Source organism: Bos indicus x Bos taurus, chromosome 1, assembly GCF_003369695.1.
Source record: "Bos indicus x Bos taurus breed Angus x Brahman F1 hybrid chromosome 1, Bos_hybrid_MaternalHap_v2.0, whole genome shotgun sequence".
NCBI classification, from domain to species: domain Eukaryota; kingdom Metazoa; phylum Chordata; class Mammalia; order Artiodactyla; family Bovidae; genus Bos; species Bos indicus x Bos taurus.
The window spans coordinates 85,752,639-85,772,812 of NC_040076.1; the positions used below are offsets into that span (position 1 = coordinate 85,752,639).

The following is a 20,174-nucleotide window of genomic DNA, read 5'->3' on the forward strand; positions in this document are numbered from 1 at the left end:
AAATATTCTACTTTTAAGTATGTGGTGGTTTAGTCCCTCAGTCGTGTCCAACTCTTGCAACCCCATGGACTGTAGCCTGCCAGGCTCCTCTGTCCATGGGATTTCCCAGGCAAGAATACTGGAGTGGATTGCCATTTCCTTCTTCAAGGGATCTTCCCAACCCAGGAATTGAACCTGGGTCTCCTGCATTGCAGGTAGATTCTTTACTGACTGAGATACGAGGGAAGCCCCAACTTTAAGTATGGTAAGTATAAACGATATTTTAAGATTTATTATAAATTGAGTGTGCTAGAAAAATATCTGATTTCTACTGATGACAAAGTTACAGGTACTACTAATATAATGGTGTGGTGTTTCACTGCCTACATTCACAATTGAAGGAAATGATAAATTTCAATAAGAAGTTAGTGAAAATTACAATGTAAGTTTTCTTTCATTCAAGTTCACAGGCCCTTTGCCTGCTGAGAACTCCTGATTAAGGATACTCGTATGGTTAAAAACAGATCACAGTCTGCTTGATGAAACATAGATCTAACGCAGGAGCCAGGGAATGCAGAAGGAAAGGACAATGTTCTGGAACATCAGCAAAGTATAGGCCCAACCCTACCTGTTGTGGGGCCTGGGGCAAAAGTGCAAATGGAGGCTCCCAGCTGTGCAGGATGCACCCACCCACTTCCAGCTTCTCTTCCACCATTGCCCATTTTTCTGCTTCTTTAGAGACCTCAGTTTGAGTGTTCCCAGTGTGTGATCTAGAAAGGGAAATACAGTCTCCAAGCAAGCATATCTCCTGGGTCCCACAAACTCATCACCAATCAGGAGAGGCACAGCCAGAGAAGGGCCAGATTAGAGCACTCCAAAGCACTGGACTTAAGGCAGAGTCCTGGATGCCAGGGTGGAAGGGCATTCCTGAGCAGATGTGTCTTATCTTTAAAGAAAGCAGGTATGCAATGCATGGGCATCATTAAACACTTAAAGGGTCGAGGAGCTGCAAACTTCTGAAATTTTGTCTTTGCTCTTATTTTTATATTCTCCAGGAACCTAAATGGAATTGTTTTCCCATTTCCTCATTTTTCATTATATTCTTCACCTTTCACCGAAAATACTGACTTGCCACTTTTATTTGAGTCAAATTCTCTATTTCAACTCTCCATATCTCTATACCTTCCCCTTCAGTGACTACACCTAGCTCTGAAAATCTTAAAACAGCATTAGAAACATTTAAAAGCCTTATCTAATACATGGCCATTTCTTGACTACTTTTATCTCCACATAGAGAGTATATATCTTCACCATTCATGTATGTAGACAGGCCTGGATTCTCTGCCTACCTTTGTCCCACCTCATCTTCACCAGGAGGGTGGAACAGGGTTCACTTACTTTCCTTTCTCTCTTTCATCCTGCCCCATACTTACACCAGGGGGAAAAGGAGATAATTCACCATAAAAATACATTAACTGTGCACCAGGAGAGGTTTGTGCATCTGATAGGTCTTCACTGTGGAGAGGGTGAAGATCTAGAGCAAGCTAGGAGCCTACTAGGAGGATTGCGACTCCTAGTCGCAATGACGGAGAACAGAAGGGAAGCAGAATTCCTGTTCTACAGGAAGTGAACTCCCACTTTCTGAAAGGGGACCTGAGGAGAGAAAGAAAATAAAGTCTACAGAAATCATTCAAGGCCAAGTTCATCCTGATTCATTTGGTGAATGCATTGTGGTATTGAGACTAAGCCCATATCTAACTACTGCAATTACTTTACTGTAAACCACATTCCAGCATGCAAAGGGTAACTGAAAGAAAATTGGTATAGGTATACATACTAAGATTAGAAAATAAAACTTTAAAGCAAGAATTATTGCTGGAAATAAAATATATTTCATAAGGATAAAAGATCAATTCAACAGGAAGATATAATAATTCTGAATTTCTTTGCATACTACATAGTCTCTAAACACATAAGGCAAAAAAAAAAAAAAGCTGAAATGGTGAAATCCACAGTTAACAGTAGAATATTTTTTTCTACCTCTTTTAGAATGTGATAGAACAGACAAATAATCAATAAGATATATGATTTGAACATTAATCTTGTTCAAATTAATGATTATATATTGAGCAATGGCAGAGTAGATATCTCTTTCAAATACACATGAAATACTTATTAAAAGTGACAATATCCTGGGCCATAAAGCAAGTCTCATGAAATTTCAAACAGATCAATAATATAGAATACTTTCTGACACACTGCAATTAAGCAAGAATTCAATTTTTTAAAGTAACTTAAGACTCCATACGTTTAAAAATGAATAAATTCACTTCTGTACAACCAATGGATCAAAGACAAAATCTCAATAGAAATCAGGAAAATTTGGAACTGAATGATAATAAAAATTCTACATATAAAAATTTGTGGGATATAGCTAAAGCATTGTTTAGAGGGGAATTTATAGTCTTAAATGCATGCATTAAGAGGAAATGCATGCATTACAAAAGAGGAAAGGCTGAAAATTAATAATTTAAGCAAACATCATACAAAGTTAGAATATGAAGAGAAAAATAAACTCAAATAAAAGAAAGGAAATAGCAAAAAATATGAGCAGAAATCTGGGCTGGAAGAAGCACAAGCTGGAATCAAGATTGCTGGGAGAAATATCAACAACCTCAGATATGCAGATGACACCACCCTTATGGCAGAAAGTGAAGAGGAACTAAAAAGCCTCTTGATGAAAGTGAAAGTGGAGAGTGAAAAAGTTGACTTACAGCTCAACATTCAGAAAATGAAGATCATGGCATCCGGTCCCATCACTTCATGGGAAATAGATGGGGAAACAGTGGAAACAGTGGCAGACTTTATTTTTGGGGGCTCCAAAATCACTGCAGATGGTGACTGCAGCCATAAAATTAAAAGATGCTTACTCCTTGGAAGGAAAGTTATGACCAACCTAGATAGCATATTGAAAAGCAGAGACATTACTTTGCCAACAAAGGTCCATCTAGTCAAGGCTATGGTTTTTCCAGTGGTCATGTATGGATGTGAGAGTTGGACTGTGAAGAAAGCTGAGCGCTGAAGGATTGATGCTTTTGAACTGTGGTGTTGGAGAAGACTCTTGAGAGTCCCTTGGACTGCAAGGAGATCCAACCAGTCCATTCTGAAGGAGATCAGCCCTGGGTATTCTTTGGAAGGAATGATGCTAAAGCTGAAACTCCAGTACTTTGGCCACCTCATGCGAAGAGTTGACTCATTGGAAAAGACTCTGATGCGGGAGGGATTGGGGGCAGGAGGAGATGGGGACGACAGAGGATGAGATGGCTGGATGGCATCACTGACTCGATGGACGTGAATCTGAGTGAACTCCGGGAGTTGGTGATGGATAGGGAGGCCTGGCGTGCTGCGATTCATGGGGTCGCAGAGTCAGACACGACTGAGCGACTGACCTGAATTGAACTGAAACTATTATATAGTGCAGGAGTTCTCAACTCAAACCATTTTCCCTGCCACCAGGGGACTTTGACAAACTACACAAGCTTTAACCCCACCCTTGGAGATTTATAGGTATAGGAGCCACTATTCTGATGGAGAGATATCACATTCTTCAGGTGTATTGTTCATGGATATATAGTGGGGGAAAGGGATTAGAATCATTGAAGAATAATGTAACAAAGATAAAAATATAAATGCATGAAGCATAAATATATAAATACACTAATTTCCCTTTCCCATGATATTTTTAGACTTTATCACATAAATCAAATTAAAGTATTTGTTTTCTATTGTTGTATTAATATAATAAGTTAACACAAATGTATTGGATTATTGCAACATGTGTTATCTCACTAGGTCAGAAGTCTAGGTATATTGTATCTAAATTCTAGTCCCAGGGTCTTGCAAGACTGAAATCAAGGTGTCAGGCAGGGCTGCAATCTCATCTGAGGGTTCAGGGTCTCCTCCAATCTCACTGAAGTTGGGAGAATTCAGTTCTTGCAGTCATAGAACCAAAGCTATCAGCTCTCTGCTGTCAGCTCCTAGAGACCACCTTTAGGTCCTAGCCACAAGGCTTTTTAAAATATGACAGCTTACTTCCTCAAAGCAAGCAGGAGACTCTTACTCCAGTCTGCTACAATGGTGTCTTACATAAAGTAGTGTAACAACAGATGTGAACTATCACATCACCTTTGCCACTTTGATGTAATCAACCGAGAGGGCCATATTCCCACCATATTCACAGGTCCAGCCCATACTTGAGGGGACAAAATCATACAGAGGGTGTACACTAGTGCTTGGGAATCTTGGCAGCTATCTAAGCATCTGACCTACCACAGTGTACACTGCAGAAAGGGAGAGAATATAAAAGAATGGGAAAACCTTGAATGGGCAGAGAGTAACTGGACAAGAGGATCGAATTGATTGAGGAGTGAAGGAAAGAGGATAAAGAGCTGGGCAAACAGTACTGGGGGAGAATTGGAGAGTAAAGAGTTTTGTCTGGCAATGGACTTGACGTGAGGCAGACAGAAAGATACAATAAAGAAAGAGGGCTGTAAGGAATTTCTTCTATTAAAAACTTACTCTGCTTGTTGATATTTTCTTTAGAGATTGCCATAAAATATCTTAATTTCTTTCATATTTTTTGTAAGTTGTTTTTCTTACATATTTTTAATTTTTTGCTTTGCTGTCATTCAGTTGTTTTTCTTACATATTTTTAATTTTTTGCTTTGCTGTCATTCAGTCCAAAGCAAATTCATGCTCAGAATGAAACTCAACATGATCCAACAATATTTTGATTACATTGTAAAAGATAAGGCTTAAGATACAAACAAAACTTAAGTCAAATCTGCTGCTGCTAAGTCACTTCAGTCGTGTCTGACTCTGTGTGATCCCACAGACGGCAGCCACCAGGCTCCCCCGTCCCTGGGATTCTCCAGGCAAGAACACTGGAGTGGGTTGCCATTTCCTTCTTCAATGCATGGAAGTGAAAAGTGAAAGGGAAGTCGCTCAGTCATGTCCACCTCTTAGCGACCCCATGGACTGCAGCCTACCAGGCTCCTCCATCCATGGGATTTTCCAGGCAAAGTACTGGAGTGGGGTGCCATTACCTTTATTTACTAAGTCAGTTATTTTTTTAAACCATGACCAATTATTGGCAGCTTCCCTGGTAGCTCAGATAGCAAAGAATCTGCCTGCAATGCAGGAGACCCAGGTTTGATCCCTGGATCAGGAAGATCCCCTGGAGAAGAGCATGGCAACCCCCCCTCCAGTATTCTTGCCTGGAGAAGTCCATGGATAGAGGAATATGGAGGGCTACAATCCATGGGGTCACAAAGAGTTGGACATGACTGAGTGACTGAGCACCTGTAAGAAAACAATTATTCAGCATTATATGCCTAGTCTAAATGATGTTGCTTACTTTAGCTTGTGATCAAGATATTGCCTCTAGTTGACTGACTTGTGTCCTTTTATCTGGTTAATTGACAACTGTGATCACCAGTTTATCCAGATTAACAACAAAATAAATAACTGCAGTTAGTTGCTTTATTAATTTCCTTAAGTGGTTGTACATATTAAAATGGATACCTATAACTATCTAAGGTAAACAATCAATGTCAGCTTCTGCTATTATAATTTTATTGTTCCTTGCACCCTGGCAAACCAAGTAGCAAAATAATATTATTATTAAGTAAAAGATCTGAAAAACCAGGAAAGTAAAATTGAGATATATCAGGAGAAGAGCTAGTATTAAGATCATGCTTCTCAGCCTAGACTGCAAAGTGCCACAGGAGCTATCTTATCCACTGATGTTTTCCCAGAGATTTGCATGTAAAAAGTGCTGAGTGATTCAGTTCAGTTCAGTCACTAAGTTGTATCCTACTCTTTACAACCCCATGGACTGCAGCATGCCAGGCTTCCCTGTCCATCACCAGCTCCTGGAGTTTACTCACACTCATGTCCATTGAGTCGGTGATGCTATCCAACCATCTCATCCTCTGTTGCCTCCTTCTCCTCCCCTTTCAATCTTTCCTAGCATCAGGGTCTTTTCCAATGAGTCAGTTCTTTGCATCAGGTGGCCAAAGTATTGGAGTTTCAGCTTCAGCATCAGTCCTTCCAATGAATATTCAGGACTGATTTCCTTTAGGATGGACTGGTTGGATCCTCCCAGTCCAAGGGACTCTCAAGAGTCTTCTCCAACACCACAGTTCAAAAGCATCAATTCTTCAGTGCTCAGCTTTCTTTATAGTCCAACTCTTACATCCATACATGACTACTGGAAAAACCATGGCTTTAACTAGATGGACCTTTGTTGGTAACGAAATGTCTCTGCTTTTTAAAATGCTGTCTAGGTTGGTCATAGCTTTTCTTCCAAGGAGCAAGCGTCTTTTAATTTCATGGCTGCAGAGACCATCTATATTGATTTTGGAGCCCAAGAAAATAAAGTCTCTCACTGTTTCCATTGTTTCCCCATCTATTTGCCATGAAATGATGGGACTGGATGCCATGATTTTAGTTTTCTGAATGTTGAGTTTTAAGCCAACTTTTTCACTCTTCTTTTTCACTTTCATCAAGAGGCTCTTTAGTTTTTCTTTGCTTTCTGCCATAAGTGTGGTGTCATCTGTGTATCTAAGGTTATTGATATTTCTCCCAGCTACAATGTTTAATAAATGAAAACAATATTCTGTGTCTAATTACCAGTTCCACTTATGGTGCTCATGGCCATATTAATGGTTCAGGATCTGAGTAGAGGTAGAAGACCTACCTATCAGAAAATTAAGGGCTTGGAAGAGTTGTTGGGAAATAAGCTATGTTCTTGCTGGGAGATCATTTAAATAATTTATGCATTCATTTAATAAATACCGTTTGAGTACTCTCTGTGTTCAGATACCGTAATAGATGTTGCAGGGGATAAAGTACACAAGATATGATTTATACTCTCAAGAATCTTTAGTTCAATAGAGAAGATACTTGTATACCAACAATTTTTATACAAGGCTAGGCATGGTAAGTGGTATACATAACACAAATGAAATTGTACACAACTTTAGAGAGAGCAGAGACCACTCTAGACCACAGATTGGCTAACTATGGTCCATGAACCAGATTTACCCTGAGGCCTATTTTTAAATGGACAGTGAGCTAAGGATAGTTTTCACATTTCAATAAAACAGGAAAGAATACAGAAGCTGTATATGACAAAGCCTAGAATTCTACCGTTACTTTACATAAAAAGTTTGTGGATGCCTATTGCAGACAAATGAACAAAGAAAACTTCACGGAAGGCACATTTAGTCTGGGCTTTCAACTGACAGACACAGCTGGGATGGGGGAAGGGCACTCGGAATGGAGGGAATTACTTTTACTCAAGTCCAAGGGGCAGTGGACTGCAGGACATATCTGGAGAATAATGGTGACAAGTCCATTTGGTAGGACTGTGAGTTTTATAAATGAAGAAGTGGAGGAGTCTGGAAGGGTTGTTTGTGATGAGTGGACTTTGGTACCTGACTATTCATTTACTGAGGACATCACAGTAGCCAGAAGAATTTTATGCAGTTTTTGCAATGGCCTCTTTTCAAGAACTTTAATGATGGAAATGATTATTTTTCATAGTAGAGCACTACCATAATGTAACTTCTATGACAGTTAACCAGAGTGGAATCTCATTTTTCACTCCAGCTACCAAAGAACTCATGACAGCAATGCATATTCTCTGAACTATAGCCAAGGTCACACTGAAACTCCCAACTAGTTGCTTAAAGACACCTTGCTTTATTATTTCTCATCTCCTCCACCAGCTAGCTCCCTGAAAGTGTAATTTAAAATGGGATTTCAGAAAGACCCAGTGTAGCTTTGTTTCACATGACACTATGCTATTAATGCATGACACTATATTATTAATAATATTCACCAACAAGTCTCAGACCCACTATTTCACCCTCATTTAGTGGCAATCTCCAGCAATCAAATAATTGCACTTGTCTGTCTGGCCCAAGCACAAGACGCGCTTACACAGACTGTTCTGTTGGTCAGTTCCATTTGCTGACAGCTCAGCAGGAAGGGTTCGCTTTATTCAACACATAAAGCTGCTGCATACAAGTGGAAATCTGGATAGGGAAGGGAGTAAAGAACTGAGAAAGGCAATGGAAAAAGATGTGCAACAATGGAATGAAATAGAGGGTTGGCTGGGAAATCTCCATTATCTAGTTTTTACCCCAATTTCCAACTTTCCCCTGAAATCCTGAGTGCCTCAATTTTCTTCCCTACAGCCTGAGAAGACAGCAGAGTCTTTATCCAGAAATACATGCCATTACTCCAGTCAAACATATTGCAATTCTTCAGTCCTCCCCTCCACTTACATTCTCTGGACTTTATTAATTAGGACAATGGTTCATGTAATTAGAAAGGAAAGTAGGAAGTCAGACTAAAACAGAAGCAGTGAGGAAAAAATAAAGCAAGATAAAGAAAAAGGAAAGAAAATCACAGGAGAAATAGTTATAAATTATTTTATAACAGGCACAAGGGAGGGTGGGATCACCTGACTTGGATGCAGATGAATCCAACGGGAGGAAAGGGTGACTGGACTTCAGCCTTCTGATTTTCCAGCATCCCCTCCACTTCCCACTGCCCTAGGCCCTCACATTCCTACCCAGACCTGTCCTCCATCTCACTTACTCTAAACTATCTCCTTTCTTCCATCCATTCTGTACCAGCATTAGAACATTCCTTTTACTAGTTACAACAGCAAAAGAGACTCTTAAAACACTTCATGAAGGAGTCTGTTGATCACAGCTCAGTATGATAATTATACTAAGAATATTGACTTCCAAACAGGGGAAAACAGGAGGAATTCCCAGTGGTATATTGTCAGATCATGGTAGGATCACTGGAGATAAATAGGAAGAGGATAAAAAGGGATAGAATGAAGGAGAAGGGAAAGGAACTAAATATTTACTGAGTGCTATTTAGTTTTACATACAGCAATGTATGAGCAGCTGTCTACAAGAGAAAGTGAAAGTGAGGCTCTCAGTCGCGTCCTACTCTTTGTGACCCTATGGACTATACCATCCATGGAATTCTCCAGGCCAGAAGGAGTGGGTAGCCTTTCCCTTCTCCAGGGGATCTGCTCAACCCAGGGTTCGAATCCAGGTCTCCCACATTGCAGGCGGATTCTTTACCAGCTGAGCCACGAGGGAAGCCCATCTACAAGAGAATCATGGGTTAAATGGCTGCTAGTCAGGAACTTGGACTCCATTGACCCAGATGTGAGTAAACTCCTAAAGGGTGGTAAGGAAATACAGGAAAAGGCAATTCTATGACCCTCTTATGACCCCAAACATTATATACATCTGGAAAGCGGACAATAAGGGTATGCAATTACTGGACACTATCAGGGCTTTGGAAAAGTTAGTCTACCATTTTGAAGCTCAGTTTCTTCATTTATAAAACAAAGCTGTTGTGGGGAAAATGATCTCTATATTTTCTTCTCATTCTTAAATTAGATGATTCAATGAATTTGGTCCAATTTTTTCCCTCTGTAAGATCATTTCTATAGCAGGTAAACATGCTTTTATTTCTTCCATCTGAAAAAAAAAACAAAAGCAGAGAAGCATGCTTCTCTCTCTGAGTACTGTCATATTTCTCTAATTCCCTTTTCAGCAAAAATCCTTGGAAGAGATGTCTTATGATCCATATCTCCACTCTTTCTCAGTCAGACTTTTGTCCCCATCATGTTGCAGAAACTCTTCTCATAAGTATCACCAATGATGTCTAGTAGTCAATTCTCAGTTGTTTTTTATTGTGGCTATTAGCAGCATTGCAATGGCAACCCACCCCAGTACTCTTGCCTGGAAAATTGCATGGGAGGAGCTTCATAGGCTGCAGTCCATGGGGTCGCTAAGAGTTGGACACGACTGAGTGGCTTCACTTTCACTTTTCACTTTCATGCAATGGAGAAGGAAATGGCAACTCACTCCAGTGTTCCTGCCTGGAGAATCCCAGAGATGGGGGAGCCTGGTGGGCTGCCGTCTATGGGGTCGCACAGAGTTGGACACGACTGAAGTGATTTAGCAGCAGCAGCAGCATTTTATACAGTTCCTCCAATGAATAATGTCTTCACTAGGCTTCCAGGACACCACACTCACCTGTTTCTGGTTAACCATTTTCAGTCTAATTTTCTGGCTTTTCCTCATCTCCCAAAATTTCAAATATGAAAGATATCAAAACAGCGCTTATACCTCTTCTTTTCTCTCCACTCATCCAATGGATGATTTCATTTGTTTCATGGTCTTAAAGATCATCTATGGACTGATGACTCTCAGATCTCTCTCCTGACACAGGACTTGCATATCCAAATGCCTACCTAAAACTTTTTGGATATCTAGTTGATATTTAAAACTTAACACAACAAAATCTCCCACCCCCTACTTGCTCTTCCTGAAGTGTCTCCAGTCCCATTAAGTGGCAACTTCAGCCTTCCAACAACCCAAGCCTACTGCTTGGGAATCATTCTTGAATCCTTTATTTCTCTCACATACTACATCTCATTCATCAGAAAATCCTATCAGTTCTTCCTTCAAAATATCAGCAGGAGTCCAGCCACTTTCTTCCACTTCCACTGCTACTATCATTTCCTGCTTGACTGTAGCAATCTCTTATAACAGTCACCATTCATGCTGGAAAGAGATGGCATCCCCCAATGGAGTAACTAAAGAAATTTTAATTAGGGACTGTTAACCAGGATACAGACAGGATTAAGGGAAATTAGCAAATAATGATCAAGTGCTTAGTGTCCAGCATGGCTTTGGGGGCCAATGGAATCATTATTACCCTTAGCCATACCTGAAAGAAGAAGGAGTGGGAGTAATTACCTAAAGACACACACAACAGGAACTGTACTCTTCAGTGGACAAACTCAGCCAGCCTTTGGCAACCACCAGAAAGGAAGAGGGAGAAATGAAGACCATGAACTCACTCTCCTCCTGCTTTCTGATCTGCTGATCAGACATAACTAAACCCCAAGCTAGAAGACAAGGGAGTCCATTGATGTAGTTCATTAACTTCAGCCTCCTAGCCTCCTATGCTTCTCTGGGAAACAGAGCAGAACAGAAAACAATAGAGAGAGGTCTTGGGGGGTGGGGAACAAATGTATTTGGCAAAATATCCTCATCTGCAAAACAGAAATAAATATTACTGTTATGAAGTGAAATAATCAACACGAAGCATTTAGCACAATGTCTGGCACATGGTTTTTGGGAAAGAAGAAATTTTATATGCCTGGCATTAATTTCCAAAGGTGGATTTTCATGGAGGGATGTTTCCCAAACTTCAGATTATGACCAATTAGTGGACTGCAAACTTAATGGGTTTTCTGGACTTTTTTTTTTTTGAATAGGAAAGACAAGCATACATCTCAGGAAGCAAATGCAAGTACTATCTCAAAAACATCAATTTCCATTAAGTTCAATTTAAATTCACATTAAATTCAATGTGTGTGTGTGCACATGCACATTCAAGTATGTATTTGTTTCCTAGAGTCACAAGCTAAAATATATTTCTTACTATTAATAAGAGTTATGGTCAAAAAGTGTTTGAAAGTCACAATTCAAGACTACTTCTAGATACTCCCTCTAATCTCTCACTTATTCCTCCCCCAAAAGTGACTTACTTGGTCAACAAATTTGAGAGGAGAAATTGAGTAGATGTGCTTGAGACTTTTCTCACTATCTGGTAATTCCAAGCCCCCTCTACTGTCTTCTCTTATTCTCTATGGTAGCCTAAATAATAACCCCCAAAGATACCAAGTCCTAAAACCTGGAACCTGTGAATATTACCTTATATGACAAAATCTTTGCAGCTATGATTAACTTAAGGATCTTAAAATGGGGATATTATCCTGAATTTATACAGGTGGGGCCTACATGCAATTATATGTATACTTTAAAGGGGAGGCTGTGAAGATTCAGAGAGGAGAAAGGCAACATAAAGACAGAATAGAAAGGGATTTCAAGATACAGACCTTTCTTGAAGTTATGCAGTCACAAGTCAAGGTATACTAGCAGATACCACAGGCTAGAAGAAACAAACAGTGATTACTCATTTATTTATCAGTCAGTAGACTTTTTAAAAAATTGCTTTTAAGGGTTATTCCCATGCCCTTAGTGTGCTTGCACTCATGAGTGAAGTGTCATGAGAATTGGGAAGAACTTTGCACTCTGACTTCCCTCTGACCTTCTTTAGTAATAATAATAGCTACACACTGAGCAATAAGTATGTATAGAATACACAATATACATCTCTATCCTTACAGAAATTTGGCAAGATAGCCATCATACTCTTGTTTTACAAATGAGAAAAATGAAGAATCAGGAATAACTAGCCCAAATACACATAAATAGTAAGTGACAAAGACAGATTGTGCCTCTAGTTTGATTTGCATCCAAAAACAGCTATCTGCACTTCAAGTGTCTCCCTATGTTGTCCACCCCTGGTTTCCTAAGTCTAGGCTTGTGTTCCTCAAGCAAGCTACATATCATAGCTTGTATATACCAAAACCATATGTTAACAGGAAGTTTTAAACATAGGAACTTTAAACTTTTTTCAGGCCAATTTGATCCCAAGGTCTTATGTCTTACTTATCTTTTGTAGTTGTTGGGTTAAGAACTAGACTTTAAAAAGGCAAAAAAGGAAGATGTACACTTAACACTAGGATCTCAGTTTTGGATAGTTTGTTAACAATAAATTTCATTACAGTTTAGGGTTGCCTTGGGGATCCAAATACAGAATCTTTTTACAGAGGAGGAAAACAAAGCCAACAAATTCACATATTTGTCTAATAACCAAAGAGCTCATCAAAGCAGAATTTTATTGCAATGTAAACAGACTTCTGATACTTTCTAAGTTCTAAGTGAGAATTAATTCCAAATTTATTTTCATTATACAAACAACACACTGCAAAATTTTCATTATTGTCTCCATTGTTTTTCTCTTCTCCTTTTATGTATAGATATATGATACCCTGTAAGGCAAAACCAAACATTACTTTTTATTTTGAAAAAGGGAGTAATCTTAAATAGCATTTTTCAGTTGAGGTGATCCTGAGATCCCATGATCAGAATATTAACTGTCCTTAAGTGGTAATTCCAGTCCACAAAACCAAACCCCAAACATTCACACAAGTTCCCGTCAAGTCACGTATTTAAATAAAATTAAAAAAAAAAAAAAATGTCACAGAACAACCCCCAAAACAATATGGCTTGCTCCTTTGATTTTCTAGAACATCTTTTTGCTATACTGTATCGCCACATTTATTTGGCTTTATGGTGGAATCATAATGGCAGGAATACGGATATTCATTACTTTTGACAGTTACAAAATAAATGCCAAGTGGAGGTGCTAAGATGTAAAGAAAGAAAAACGTTCAGAGTGAAGCTACACAGTATTTGCTCATGCTCTTCTATACCAAAACCCTTCCCTTAGGAATTCCCAAATACTCTAGGCCCAGGGGCAAAGAACAAAACGGGGCCAGACTTGAAGGACAAAACGCCGAGAAGCCCCACCTTTGAACCCAATAAGGAGGTGACCCGCCCACCCACCAACCAATCCAAAGTCGCGTTCTCCACCGCCCACTGCATGAGCGACCTTTTCCTTCCCGTCCGCTGGCCCACTTTTACGACAGTTTTCCGACCTAGTTTACGGCCGCCACTGCCGTATTTCCTGGGGCGCCCTTGCCTAGGTGGTTTGTAAGTGCTGGTAGTGGCTGAATCACTTTGTGATTAAGGCATAAACTTGGTAGGCTGGGATGAACCGCGCTCCTGGTGGAAGCAGGGGAACCGAGCAGGTGCCATGGTGAGTTCGGCCTTCCGGCCTCTTGGGCGATCTCAGGCCCAGTTCTCAACCTCTGCTCAAGGTCTGGGAGGAGAGGAGCCGTTGTCTCCCTAATGCGACTCTGAGCTGGGGGTGTAGCGCCTGGGGGAGTCACCCTCTCTAGGACACAAAGCTGTTGGCTCACCGCTCTCGGGCCTTTGTGCCTGCCGTCCCTAGGGCTCGGAGATAAATGGAAACGCATTTGATTATACCTGCTGTTCCCCTCCATCTCCTCGCAGTCGTTTATCTACATTGCACTGTCTTACCCCTTTTCTCTTGCTGACTGACATACTTCTCGATTCCTATACATATTTGGCCGAAGGCGCTATGAAAAGCTAATCTCTTTGTTAAGCTCACGTTTAACGTTGAATCAGAATTTACGGGAACCCTCTGTAAAGTTCTTTCTCTGGCAGAAACTTTATTTCCATTCCTCTTGATTGAATTTAAATGTGACTTAACTTTCCCTGTGGAGAAGCATAAGTTTTCAAGGGGCAGGAAATCATCCATTGTTGTAAAAGTAAATAAGCAAATCGACTTGCTTTTTTTTCCTCCCGTAGTGAAAGCCGCATACCTTTACAATGCATTGGATGTAAAATTTGCAGGATCCTTGGGCAGAGTATTTTCATCCTCACAGTTGTTTGTCCCGTTGAAATAAAACTTGTAGTGAGTTGAAATCAGAGAATGGGCATGATAGGATAAGGGTGAGAATGAGAGAAATAAATACTTATTCTGCTTCCCTTTACCAGGCCAGTACAGTGGTAGCAGTTGGACTGACCATTGCTGCTGCAGGATTTGCAGGTTTGTTTATGGTTTGGGGATAGAACTGAAGTAGGAGACGTTGAGGACTTTTTAATTATTTTTTTGCTTTTGTTTTTAGGTCGTTATGCTTTGCAAGCCATGAAGCATATGGAGCCTCAAGTAAAACAAGTTTTTCAAAGTCTACCAAAAACTGTAAGACTTATTTAGCACTTTTGCTAATTCTTTGCTGTGTATGAAGCCTAGAGCCAGACATCCATGGCATTCTAAGTGATTGCTTTAGACCCCCTCTCTTGCTTCCTACAGGAGAGGTTTAGAAGTTCTGAGCTTTGTAATGGGGCTAAAGAATCAGATGTTATAGATGATGAATTTGGGGAAGAGATGTTAACAGTTCTAGTATCATGAAAGGTAATGTCACTTTATTGTTCATATATGATTACCTTCAGCATCATCTGCTCTGATCACAAACACAGAAGGATCTAGGAATCTGAAGTGACCCATGGTTACTGTGTGGACGTAGCACTCCATAACAGCTTACTTGGATAACACAGCAGTTAATTGGGCTCTGGGGTATGACTCAATGTGATAATACCCTCTGTGGTCAAAATTCAGAGTGAATATGATTTTGACAGTCTGTAGAGAATTGCCTTTTATTGTTGTGATTGAGTTACATAATGGGTAGGCTTTACCAATATAATTTCTGGTGCATTGAGGTCAATGGACCCAGTAGCCTGATTTTCTTAGTACTGTCTTAAAGTCTTGTTTTAGTAGCTGCCTTGAACCTCAAAATATCCTTGAACAACTTGCTCAAAAGATCTCCAGATCCTATAAAGCACTTATTCGAAAACATTTAGTCAGTCTGAGATCAGGTTTTTATTTGAACATGGCTAGCTTGGAATACCTATATGCAGGTCAGGAAGCAACAGTTAGAACTGTAAATGGAACAACAGACTGGTTCCAAATAGGAAAAGGAGTACCTCAAGGCTGTATATTGTCACCCTGCTTATTTAGCTTATATGCAGAGTACATCATGAGAAATGCTGGGCTGGAAGCACAAGCTGGAATCAAGATTGCCAGGAGAAATATCAATAACCTCAGATATGCAGATGACACCCCCCTTATGGCAGAAAGTGAAGAGGAACTCAAAAGCCTCTTGATGAAAGTGAAAGTGGAGAGTGAAAAAGTTGGCTTAAAGCTCAACATTCACAAAACTAAGATCATGGCATCTGGTCTTGTCACTTCATAGCAAATAGATGGGGAAACAGTGGAGACAGTGTCAGACTTTATTTTTGGGGGCTCCAAAATCACTGCAGATGGTGATTGCAGCCATGAAATTAAAAGAGGCTTACTCCTTGGAACCAAAGTTATGACCAACCTAGACAGCATTTAAAAAGCCAGAGACATTACTTTGCCAACAAAGGTGTGTCTAGTCAAGGCTATGGTTTTTCCTGTGGTCATGTATGGATGTGAGAGTTGGACCGTGAAGGAAGCTGAGCACCAAAGAATTGATGCTTTTGAACTGTGGTGTTGGAGAAGACTCTTTTGAGAGTCCCTTGGACTGCAAGGAGATCCAACCAGTCCATCCTAAAGATCAGTCCTGGGTGTTCATTGGAATGGCTGAAACTCCAATACTTCGGCCACCCCATGTGAAGAGTTGACTCATTTGAAAAGACCCTGATGCTGGGAGGGATTGGGGGCAGGAGAAGGGGATGACAGAGGATGAGATGGCTGGATGGCATCACCGACTCGATGGACATGAGTTTGGGTGAATTCCGGGAGTTGGTGATGGACAGGGAGGCCTGGCGTGCTGCAATTAATTTAATTCATGGGGTCGCAGAGTCGGACACGACTGAGCAACTGAACTGAACTGAGCTTGGAATAATCTTCCCTTCACTCCCAGAAGAACTGGGTTTGCGGCACTGTTATTTTGTCTTCTTTGACCTTTTAGGTTGTCTGGCGAGGTGGGAGGTTGGAAATGGATGTTCATTAAAACACCTGTTGCTGCTTATAAGCTAAAATACCATAGAAATTACTCTTAAAAGTTTTCTGCTGGTTCTGTGAACATTTACACACATTTTTAAGCAACTTTCAGTTTGATAATCTTTTCCTACAAATGCATTTCCTCTTTCAGGCCTTCAGTGGTGGCTATTACAGAGGTGGGTTTGAACCCAAAATGACAAAACGGGAAGCAGCATTAATACTAGGTGTAAGGTAAAATAATTTATTACATTTTTAATATTTTTCTTTCAAATTTAGAGCTGTAAGCAAATGTAAGAAAGATCTTTTATTAGGAGTTATTATTTTTGGCCACACTGTGTGGTATGTGGGATCTTAAGTTTCTCAACTAGGGATCAAACCCATGCCCCCTGCAGTGGAAGCAGGGTCTTAAACACTGGACTGCCAGGGACTTCCATCTATTATATACATTTTTTAAACCTTAACATTCCCTACAAAAGTCTAAAGAGAAGGCCCACTGACACAGAAGTACTTTTTAACTCACTGGAGGTAGGTTTTTCAACAGATCATCAGTACTCAATGTTGTTCTCTATAACTGAGTGACAAATTTTGTGGTGAAAATTCTTTCATTTCCAGATACTTAAACATGCTTTCCAATAACAGGATTGTTGTCATAAATAAGTTTCAAGTTCAACTCAATTTTTGAGAATATCTTATTTTTCTAAGCTCTGTTTAGTTCTGTGATTCAGAATAGTCATCTTCCTTGTGATAAAGAAGAGGCTCCTAAGTAGCTTTTCATACTGTTTTATTGACTTAATCCAGTTGCACAGTTTTCAACTTACCTTTATAGTTTAATGTGACCCAGAACTAGTCTAAAGTAAACAATACCTTTTACTTTTTTAAATTAGCCCTACTGCCAATAAAGCCAAAATAAGAGATGCTCATCGACGAATTATGCTTTTAAATCACCCAGACAAGGGTAAGTATCATTAGAGTTGTTAAAACATTTTGTTGGGGTGACTAATTGTTATTAATGGGATAATTTTATAGCTAAATCTTGGTTGTTGTAAGGAAAATGCTTCGATTTGTTTGTGAGCAGTCTCCCAAGCTGGGTCTACTTGCTGTTTTGGTATCTTAAAAGAATAAATACTGAGTAGAAAATTTACTTATAGACTAATAAGCAGATTTAGTAACTACTGTCATTTGGAAGTAGTGATAAGCATTAACCATGTTTTCAGACCAGCAGTTGTGATGTGTCTTAAACACTGCTAATTACTTTTTGGGGTGGGGCGTGAGGGGTGTCTACATTCTTAGGGAAAATGTTGAATTTCAGTTAATGAAACTAACAACCCCTCCCCCCCTGCCCCCATCCATTTAGACTTCTTAAACTAGTGGTTACCTAGAGAACTATAGGATATATTTATTAGTTTCTGATACACTTCTAAGCAGCCTAGGCTCTGTTGAAAGATCAAATGGAATACCAAAATATAGACCACAAAATCCATTACTCAGTGTTTAAGTCCTTTTACTTTCATGTGAGAGGTCTCTCATTAAGTTTTGGCTTCAATTGGGGTGGTAAATATTTGTATTTGACTTCATAACATCTTCTACAAAACTTAGCTGGTATTAACTGTATACTTGCCTGGAAAATCCCCATGGACAGAGGGGCCTGGAGGGCTACAATCCATGGGATCACGGAGTCAGACACGACTGAGTGACTAAGGGCACACCAGAGAGCTTCTGATTGCTTAGGGTCTAGGATGGAACCCATATATTTTGCCTCTTAACTAAGCTTACTGATTGCTTGATGGTTTGGGGCCACACTTTTTTGAGACTTACTCAAATCACAGCTCCAGTTTAGTGGGAAAGCAGCTGTAGGTGATACCATGAAGGGATTGTTGATAACTGGAAAAAGAACTACAGTGAGGTCTTCCAACAAAGCTCAGAAGTCTCTGACAATTTCATGATTTTATAACAACACAATAAATCAGTGTTCACTTATGAAAAAGGTAACTTACAAACTATTTCAAAGTCACATGAGAATTTTTAAAAATCTCATTTAAGCTTTTTCAAAAGGTGCCATTGTATGTGTGTATAAATCTCCCTCATCATTTCCCACTGATCAAATATATTAACTGTGTTTTTAGTCATCTGGTTCCAATGCCATAGCTGTTTTTTAAAAAAATCAAAACTTCCATTTCTGCTCATTTCATCTTAGAGTTCTTGAAACAAGGTAATAGCTTTTCACCAGGCAGAAATTGAAAAATCCAGTATTATAACTATTCCTTTTTTCTTTCTTCCTATAGGAGGATCTCCTTATATAGCAGCCAAAATCAATGAAGCTAAAGATTTGCTAGAAGGTCAAGCTAAAAAATGAAGTAAATGTATGATGACTTAAGTTCTTATTCTCTTATGTGTTCCAGCTTTTTATAATAAAATGCCTCAAACCTACAAATTTTAGAAGTTATTTAGCACAAGCTAAGTCAAAGCGTTGGTATAAATCTGTTTATACTTGAGGATTTTAAATCAGATTATAGATTACTTGTAGATTATGGCTAAAGACATACCATTTAAGTGTTGTTCACTACTCATTTGACAAATAATTTGGTACCTATTTCAAGACAAAGTGAATAGTCTCTGCCCTAAAGGAATCCCCAATCTAATGGAAGACTGATAATTAAAATGTGATAAATACGATGGTATTAGCACAGGTTATTGGAGAAGGAAATAGCAACCCACTCCAGTGTTCTTGCCTGGAGAATGCCAGGGACGGGGGAGCCTGGTGGGCTGCCGTCTATGGGGTCGCACAGCGTCGGACACTTACTGAAGCGACTTAGCAGCAGCAGCAGCAGCAGCACAGGTTGTTTTAGTAGGGACTCATCTCACTGGGAGGGAAGGCTGTTCAAGGTACAGAGGACTCCCTAACTCACTTAGAGCCCTGAATTTTAAAGTGAGTTTAGCCACAACTTTAACCTAAGAAACTGATACAAGGTATGTTATTTACCTCTTTGTCAGTGATAAATCTGAATTGTTTCAGATTTCATACATTAAAAACCGTAACAGCATGATAAAGATTTGAGAGTACATGTTTTGTTTTTAATGAAGTATGTGCATTTTATTTAGGTAGCCCCTTAAAGAGACTATTTATAAATTGGTTATTTACATCATCAAGTTAAACATTTGTTAAAACACAGTAGGCAGAGCACTACTTTGTAGATACCAGGTGACTCATTTTTCACAGCCTACTGGGAAATCACAGGTGATTTTGGAGGTATGAACTTGAAAATAAGAAATCTGCTAATAATGAGATTACTAGCCTTTTATTTCAATCTTCCGGACTAATCAAAAATTGTTTATGAACAAGAGTTTAGTATCAACTAAAAAGCAAATTTTTCAGATACAGAAAATACGCCCAAAGGCAATCACGCATTAAGTTTAAAAAGGAAAAATTCATATGGTAGGTATACTTGAGTGTTTAATGCAAAAAATAGCATACCTGTTTTAAGAGAGGTATTAAGACAATGGAATCCACTTTAAAATCTACTAAGGAGCACAAAAGAGCACATTTTTCTTTGACAATGATCAGTTTTTCTTTTTCTCTAGGCTTAACTTTTAAGCATCTA

The 20,174-nt window shown here is 39.4% G+C and overlaps 1 protein-coding gene across 1 annotated transcript; it reads left to right on the forward strand.

Annotated features, from left to right (window-relative positions):
* The first annotated feature begins 13,649 nt into the window (after positions 1 to 13,649).
* DNAJC19 (DnaJ heat shock protein family (Hsp40) member C19) lies at positions 13,650 to 19,625 on the forward strand. Its single transcript, XM_027540313.1, has 6 exons — positions 13,650 to 13,821; positions 14,586 to 14,637; positions 14,717 to 14,790; positions 16,727 to 16,806; positions 17,460 to 17,530; positions 18,858 to 19,625. The coding sequence occupies exons 1-6, from the start codon at positions 13,819 to 13,821 to the stop codon at positions 18,926 to 18,928; spliced, it is 351 nt and encodes a 116-aa protein (XP_027396114.1). The 5' UTR covers positions 13,650 to 13,818; the 3' UTR covers positions 18,929 to 19,625.
* The last annotated feature ends 549 nt before the right edge of the window (positions 19,626 to 20,174 follow it).

Excerpts from the sequence above, each read along its gene's own strand:
- DNAJC19 (XM_027540313.1), top strand. Across the intron at positions 14,791-16,726 it reads TTCAAAGTCTACCAAAAACT|GCCTTCAGTGGTGGCTATTA; the intron begins GTAAGACTTATT and ends TTCCTCTTTCAG. Across the intron at positions 16,807-17,459 it reads GCATTAATACTAGGTGTAAG|CCCTACTGCCAATAAAGCCA; the intron begins GTAAAATAATTT and ends TTTTTAAATTAG.